The sequence below is a fragment of the Crotalus tigris genome, unplaced genomic scaffold, assembly GCF_016545835.1.
Source record: "Crotalus tigris isolate CLP2741 ecotype Arizona unplaced genomic scaffold, ASM1654583v1 scf7180000018829.1913635, whole genome shotgun sequence".
In the NCBI taxonomy this organism is placed as follows: Eukaryota; Metazoa; Chordata; class Lepidosauria; order Squamata; family Viperidae; genus Crotalus; species Crotalus tigris.
The window spans coordinates 1,546,600-1,554,959 of NW_024097219.1; the positions used below are offsets into that span (position 1 = coordinate 1,546,600).

Genomic DNA, 8,360 nt, shown 5'->3' on the forward strand with positions numbered 1-8,360 from the left:
CAAATGGCATTTTATTAAGGGAGGGGGTTTTTGTTACAGGGGACAGAAACAAACAATACATTTGATATTTATAAGGTGTCAGAAAGCAACAAATCAAACAATAAAAGACATTGATTAGATGCAAGAAACGACAGACACCCTTACAATATGGGGCATCTTCTCCTTTCCTATCTGGGTTTGTTTCTTTGGCACTTGTTGCATTCAAGGATTTCAGAATACAGTGCTTTTGTTAAGTTTCTAAATAGGCTAATATTGCACATCAAAGGAAATGGTTTGGGGTAAAGGAAAAACAAGATTTCCTACACTTCAAAAGGAGGCATAATTGCCATGTTAAAATGCTAATATCACCTTAATTAAAAAGCTAATCATAAAGCCTAAAATTCCAGGTAACACCAAGGCCATGCTTATTTCTGATCATAGGTATCCTTTCTTGTTCTATAGATGGAGGTTCCCACTGTTGAAGCCAGGGCAAAGTTGAAACACGATAATAAACAATGGAATGAAACCATTGTATGTAATGAATTGGCCTTTGTGTGCTGTATCCTCTATGGGCAATTTAATACCAGCATCTGAATGTCTGGGAATTTGGAGCTAAATTTAGCAATTGTCCCTGAACAGCTTTCACCAGTCACAGTTTCCTTGCATCTTGATTTCAGGGATTTTCAGAAACTTGCCATCACTCATTTTAGTCATGCTTTTTCCTGTGCTGCAGGAAAGTGGGAATGTCCTTGGCATCAGTGTGACGTGTGTAACAAAGATGCAGCCTCCTTCTGCGAGATGTGTCCCCGATCATTCTGCAAACAGCATAGGGAAGGCATGCTGTTCATCTCCAAACTGGATGGACGCCTGTCATGCACAGAACACGATCCTTGTGGACCTAACCCTCTAGAGCCAGGAGAGATTCGTGAGTATGCGCCTTCCACAGAATCAGCAGCTGGCTGCCAAAACACTCAGCCATCAGACCAGCAGCCTGCAGCTACAGGCCCGAAATCTCAGTCCTCAGAGAGGCTTCCTCTGACTGTGTCTCTGAGGCTGCAATCCTCAGATAAACCACCTTCCTCTTCATTGGCTCTGAGGCTACAGTCCTCAGACAAGCCACCTTCCTCGGTGGCCCTGAAGCTACAGCCCTCAGATAAACCTCCCTCTACAATGGCACTGCGGCTTCAACCAGCAGACAAACTGCCCTCCACCCTGGCCCTGAGTTTAAAGCCCTCTGACAAATTGCCCTCCACCCTGGCCTTGAGGTTCAAGCCTTCAGACAAACTATCCTCTGCCCTGGCCCTTAGATTGCAGTCATCAGACAAGCCACTTTCGGCAGTGGCTCTTAGGCTACACCCCTCAGAAAAGTCAGCACCAACGGTGGCCCTCAGGCTACGGGCCTCAGAAAAGCTAGCTTCCCCTGGGGCCCGGAAGGGGCAACGCCCTGAGAAGCTGGCCCCCACCATAGTTCGAGAGGAACAGTCCTCTGTCACCACTGAGGAGAAGCCACCTGGATCTGAGAGAGCAGCCGACTGCTCAGCGTTTGAGGCACCCAGGAATTCAGACCCATCACCTTTGATGGGTGCTCCCCAGCCCCTACTGCTAGATAAGCCCCCCACCACTCCACCGCCTCATGGGCAGGTAGTGGACAGAGCTGCAGAATCTGACTCTCTGAGGCCTGAACCACAAGGCAGGGCCATTTCTGTGGGGCCGCTGCCTCAGCCTTCAGGGAAAGTGGCCCCTTCACTGAGCCTGAAGCCGCAGCTTCCAGTCAGACCTGTCACCCCAATAGCCCTGAGGTCTAAGCCGTCAGAGAAGCTAGTCGCTCCGACCGGCTCACCGCCTCAGACGCCCAGAAGGCTGCCTACCCCTGTGGACACTCGGCCTGTACCGTCTGACAAGCCTTCTACCGCCGCGGGCCTGAGGCCTCAGCTCTCAGACAGGCTTCCTGCCCCACTAAACCCTAGGCCTTTGCTTTCAGAGAAAGCACTGCGGCCAGTCGACCAGAATGCTCAACCCAAAGAAAGAGGCTTTGTGACTGTGGAGCAGAACCCTCAGCCGAAAGAACGGACATCTGTATCTGGCGAGCAGTCTTGTCGGCCAACGGGGAAATGTCCACCCTTCCCAGAGCAAACCTCCTGTCCGCTAGAGAACTTGCAAATGCACGAAAAGACCTCTTGGCTTAGTGCAAAAGGGCTGCCATCCATGGAGCAATCTTTTTGGACAGCTGAGAAACTGCAGTCTCCTGAGCACAGTCTCTGTCTAGGCCAAGAAGCAATATCTGCACCCTCCACGGAGCAGACATTTTGGTCAACAGAGAGATTGTCTGCATTTGAACAACCCCCTTGGCCTGGAAGGGAAGCTCCACTACCTTCTGGGCAAACCTCATGGCTGACCAGAAACATTCAGACATTGGAGCAGATCTCTTGGCTCTCTGGGAAAACACAAACGCCTGTGGGGCAGGGCATCTTGCCTTTGTCTGAGCAAAATGCGGTGCTAGGACTGGACCAGGACTCTCCTGGCCACGAACCTCCTGAGTCTAAATCTAAGTGAAGCCAGTTTGAGGTCAGACGGGTCACCTATTTGTTTTGATTGATTTTTTAATTGTATGGGAAAGGATTGGTTTTGTTTGTTGTTTTCTTTTTAATTCACTTCTCCAGTTTCTTAACCTCCAGCAACATCCTGCTCAAGCTATACAGATATATTTTAACTAAATCTCTATGATGCCCAACCAAGGAGCAAAAATATAGGTGGTCTTTTCCTTCATTTTGCAAACAATAATGCTGAAATAAAGGAATCCACTTGGGATAAAATATTTAATTCCATTAATCAGTTTATTGATTTTGTGAGTCTAAATAACAGACTTGCATTCCTAGATTATTCCCATGTAGCTCCAAAGAAATAGTTTGTTATCATAACAAACTTCCACACTGGCCCCTCATATTTCCAAAACATTTTAACTAATGAACCCAGATATTGAGGGCACAAAAGGAAAGGCAACAGGTTTTTAGTCCTTAATTTTCATTCCTTGCAATCTATCTGCTGTCAGGGCGGAGCTTTTCAAATGCAGGTGCTTTTAAAAAAATACTTGAAGTTAGTTGAGGATCTCAGTTCTGCAAAACAGAACATCTTGTGCCTCAATGAACCTAGTTCTTACAGCGGGGGAGTATTCAGAAATACCGTCTGGTAGATTCTTTGGGACTTAGATCTTTAGTGCAATGGCACTAGAGCTCCGTTTTCAACAGAATTTTGACCACTAAAGTCAAGAGCAGGTTAGAAAAATAAGTACATTACTTGTCTAGCTTTTCAGTGCAGCATTGCTATGTTGGGTTTTGTTTCGTTTTTACAGTTTGTTCACCAAAGTTATTTTGTAGTCAAACTGATAGTCAGCGTGGACAAAGGAAACTAATTTTGCTCTTTTCCATGGCAAATCTGCTTAAAAATAATGTTTGCATTATGTATGGGTGTATTTCTAAATTATGAGCTAATTCAGAAAATGAAACAGTTGATGACCTATATGAGAATAAATGTTCAAGGTGAAAAGTGAATATTACTATTCTGATTAGTGTCTAGCTTAGTAAGCTTTTTGTATTGCCTCCTGCAACACTCCCACACCCCACCTACAGAAAATTGACTTGAATTTAGTGGGGCAGCCCTAAGGGGTTCTGTCATTTAAAAAGAGAGATGGCCAAGATTACAGTTCTCTCACACTGGAACATGAAAAATGTTCCAGCACTTGTCTGAAGTTCTCATTCTTTTTTCTTCATTTTCCGGTTAACGCAACATTTTAGACCTGACTAGTTGCCAGATTGGTAGTACTGTCTTTCCATTAAGGAGAAGCATTTAGAATTACATAAACAGGCAGATATATTATCTGCACCACAGAAATATAGCTTGCTATGGTACTGATGGTGGTTTCTTTAAACTGTAGCTGGGGAATCAAATAAATTACTTTACCCTGTATATGGTGATATTATTCACTATACAGGGTCTTCACATATCTAATACGGCTTCCATTTCGTACTATGAAATCCGCAAACTCTTTGACCGTTTTTAGCTTGCCACCCTATTCTATTTGCCCGGGCATCTGAACTCTTACAGGCTGTTAAGCTCCAGTTTGAAGCAAAAACTTTTTTGAATAGCTCCCATTTGGTCCTCTCTAGATGTTCACATTTTGGCACAGAGCAGAAATTCTAACTCTGTCCCAACGTAAAGCCTTTCCTCTTGGAATAGATAACTCTGGGGTATTCAGGGCCTGTAGGCAATCATCATTGTTGCAGTGGCAGTTCAAATTCAGATCCATTACTTTTTTCAATGTTGGCTTTCCACAATGACAGTATCTACTCGGCACTGCGAAATATTCCCTACCTGGTTGTGCATCTCATCCTCTTCTCTGATTCATTTCATTCTCTCCAAGTACAACTAATGACTTTGTAAAGCATTATGACTAAATGGAACCTTAGTGCTTAAAGTTGGTTTTCCTTGAACACCTGCAGGCCGAGCGCTGCTAATTGCTGAAAATGGCGAAATGCAAACATCTTTTGTTTCTGCGTGACTCCTGCACAAAAGGAAACAGGACAGTTCTTCTGAATGAGACAGATACAAGAAACCAAGGGCATTTTACCAAAACTTTTTAAAATGAAAAGACCCACCTTTTTGAACAATCAAGCAAGTCAAGCCAATCACGAGGCTCAGCATCTTAAACATTTCTCATGTGGAAACAAAATAAGGCTCTCAATTTTATGTCTCTAGGCCTTCCCGTGAGCTGGACTTTATCATGTAGATTGTGTGTTTAGGGCTTCCTTTGTGCCAGCCCCTGCCCTCCCTTCACAGCTGTACTTGTAAGAAGAGAGATATCTGCACTGCTTTATCCAACTTGGTTCTTGCAATGTCATGTGTTTTAACTAGGTATTTGTTTCATGGAAAAAAAAAAAATAAACTGTGAATATTTTTGGTGGAGGCTATTTTAAATCTTTAAAACTGAGAACTTTTTATTTTGAATTCTTTTGTTCAGATTCCCAGGGATCATGTAGGTGACTGTAAGAACTGGGATTTAGCAGCACATTCTGGATCCTTGGCTAGGAATTCATGATTGAACCAATTTAAACTTTTCAAATGGTATTTCAAAAGAATCACCCAGTGACGTTTAATATTACACCTTTCCTCTTTTCAATCTCCTTAAACTACATTTGTTTAAAATACAAAGCTATTAACTGAACTAAGCACTGAAATAGAAAACATTGCAAAAGTATAGATGGAGCAGTTTGAATATTTTATCAAGCACAACAGCACCTCTCCACGTCAGAGGTTAATGTCCAGTTCATTAAGCTAAAGTAAGGAAGCTACAAAGTATAACTTCAGGAAAATATGAGACATAAAGAGGAATCACCACCCAGATCTTGGTTAGCATAGGGTAAGGAGTTGCAGCCTCTATAATCAGATGACCACATGAGGCAGGAAATTCTCCATTAGAAGGAACACTGGTCAGATAAAGAATGAATGCCATCAGTCCAAAAGAAAAGAGCAAATAAGGGTTGGAGAACACAGTTGATAAGAGTTGAATTTCCAGGGGCTAAAATGGTCTTGAATTTAAAGTTGTTTGGGCATATTAACTCTACTCGGCTGTTGAGTGGTGGATCTTGCTGGAATTGTGAGCAAAGTGATGCACCTATATGCAAATGTTTTACTTTGCTATCATGTTTACTTTAGGCAGAAAAAGAGATGGTCTATAATTAAAAGTCTGGTGTAGATGGTGGTGCAATTTTGGTGGTTGGGGGTCTGAGATCATATTTTGCTTTGAAAGATGGGCCAAGAAGGCACATTCCAAATATTAAACAGATTGGGGAATAGGGAACAATCTAGACTAGAGTTTAATTTACATACATACACACATAGGTAATGTGCATTATACAATTTGGGTAACTGTATAGAATTGTAAACGATGCAATTTGTGCCTCTCCTTTTCCCAAAGGTTTTATTTAAGCTTTTGAAAAGGGAGAAGTGGAACTTAACGAGGTGCGTAGATATGTTCAAAAACTCATGAAGCTAAAAGATTTATTTTTAATGTATAGGCTACTTGTGGGAAGTGTACAGTGTAAATTTAAATTGAGGGCACTCTTTGGTCAGTCTTGTAATAGTAACAGGTTAAACATAAAGGTTTTTTCCCCCCAGAGGCTTGTTGGAACAATAGATATACACAGTTGTGATAATATTGAAATACATGGAGAATTCTGGCCAGTATGGTTCAATAATGTGCTGCTAACCATGCCATATTTCATGCTTCTCTGTACCACTTTTCTGCATTTTCCTGCAGATGTTAAATTGACTGCAAGTCCTTTAATTTAGGATGTGTAGTTTTAAAATGTGGGTGTATTTTTAACTAAAAATGGGAATTTAGAATTATATGTAACATTCTGCAGCATTCATATGCTTTAAAAAGTCTTTCCTCCAAATACACATAAGTACTAACAAGCTACATAAAAAGAATTTATTATTCCATGTGTTGTTTATTATCCCATGGGTTGAAATATGGGATTTTACAGTGTGGTTGAATTCCCTGGAATATAGAAAGCTGTTGAAACTAGAAATGAAGGTTGGCCATTTAAGAACATTGCATTACAGAAACTGAGATAATGTTCACATCCAAGATCAAGCTGTATTAGAGTATTCAAATATTGACAATTACACTAAATAATGGATACATTTGTGTCTCGTTTTCTAGATTTGCAATTGTTAGTATATTCAAGATGGTAGGGATCAAATTATATGTCACAGCCACTTGAATGCGATAGTCCCTTTGGTCTTCAGGTAGTTGCATGCTTTGGGTTTCTGCAGAGCAACATCTTGAAAAGTTGTAGAAAGTGGAGCTCAGATTCATCCTGCACTCTTGAATAGATAAATCCCTGAAGCTCTCCATTCTGCTGATCATCACTTAAGCCAAATTACAGAAAGCATGCTCTTTTGGTTGTAAAGTTGAACACCCCACCCCCCAAGCAGCAGGATATCCTAGTGATCATGTTTTGATAATGTACTTTATGGGTGTGAAGATTTTACATTTGCTAGATCTGTGATAATTTGAAGAGAGATACTTTTGTAAAAGCTTAAGAGCCTACCCTGGTATGGGAGAGGCTTACATTCATTTGAAGCCTCATTGCGGGGATGGTGGAAGAGGATCTTGTGTTTATCTGTTGCAGCAAAAGCAACTGCCTTGCAGCATTTTAGAGACTAACAAATTTAGGGCATATGTTTGGGGATTGCAGTTCTTAAAACAGCTGCAGAACTATAGTTCATACATTTTGATGGTCATTTATAAAAGTGATGTTAAACTTTAAAAAAATCGTATGTTGTCTTTATGAAACCAAAATAAAAATGACTCAGATAACGAAATTGGCACTTAGCATTGCTAACATAAGATGGAGAAAAAAAATCTGTTTCTCCAAGCATTATGTATTGTTTCATTCTCAGGCATGCTGGTTGCTGATTGTGGAGAGGGCATCAGTGGGAATTATGGCTAAGCAGGGCTGTTTGCAGGAGGTTTAAACAGTATCTGCTGCCACATCCCTCCAGTGTTTAATTTTATCTGCATGGATGATGAAAAGGAGTCAACAAAGCATTTACCGCGTATTAGTGAAAAAAACAGTCCAATATGGCTATGCAGAGCTGCCCAAATCTACAGAGAGCTGGCTGCCAGAAGTTTTTGGAATAGCTACATTGGAAGAAGAGGAAGTGTCTTTGGATTAATTTAATTTTGCTTCCCATACCCAGTTGACTGTATGTGAAATTTATAATTGGGGGAGGGGGGAAGGTTGCCCTACCCAGACATTCCCAAAATATGTACTGTAATTCTTTGTATATAAAAGAACGTAATTACTGTAAAGTAAAGTTTAACTTTACTCTTATCTGTGTGCATTGTCTCATTAAGGCCTGGCAGAGCATTCAAACCTACCTTAAAGGAAAGTTACTCTACAGCACAGGTAGTGTCCCCATCCAAACAGTAAATGGGCCCAACAGTGCTTAGCTTCCAAGACCGCACAAAGCTCTCTGCCACTCAGACAAGTGAAGCCATGCTTATTTCTGGTGATTTACTAAAACTAAATTATTTTAAACTGTTTAGTGTGCTGTAAAATTAAAATGTGCTTTTTATTGGATCCTTAACGTGGCATTTTAACTCTTACCTTACTATAGCTGGAAACTTAGATAATGGTTTCTTGGGATTGTTTTGAGCTGATTAGTTGGTAGCAAAATATGAAAAATGTTTTCTACCTTCCCAAATGAAAAGCAAACAATCATGGACAAGCTTTAGCCGTTGATAGCCTCAATACTTTTGAGAAGCTGAGGGCTATGGAGTAATTGTCTCATGTACAGAACATAACAGGCTTCTG

At 41.2% G+C, this 8,360-nt stretch overlaps 1 protein-coding gene across 13 annotated transcripts in view; it reads left to right on the forward strand.

Moving 5' to 3' along the window:
* NSD1 (nuclear receptor binding SET domain protein 1) overlaps window positions 1-7,877 on the forward strand; it is an 80,797-nt gene extending 72,920 nt beyond the window's left edge. For 11 of the 13 annotated variants that reach the window (XM_039356797.1, XM_039356802.1, XM_039356798.1 and 8 more), the window contains one exon: window positions 713-7,877. In XM_039356797.1, the coding sequence (XP_039212731.1) occupies window positions 713-2,532 (1,820 nt within the window). In that variant the 3' untranslated portion in view covers window positions 2,533-7,877. The remainder of the gene's footprint in view (window positions 1-712) is intronic. The other 2 variants (XM_039356806.1, XM_039356807.1) reach the window with 2 other exon arrangements.
* Window positions 7,878-8,360: the final 483 nt, after the last annotated feature.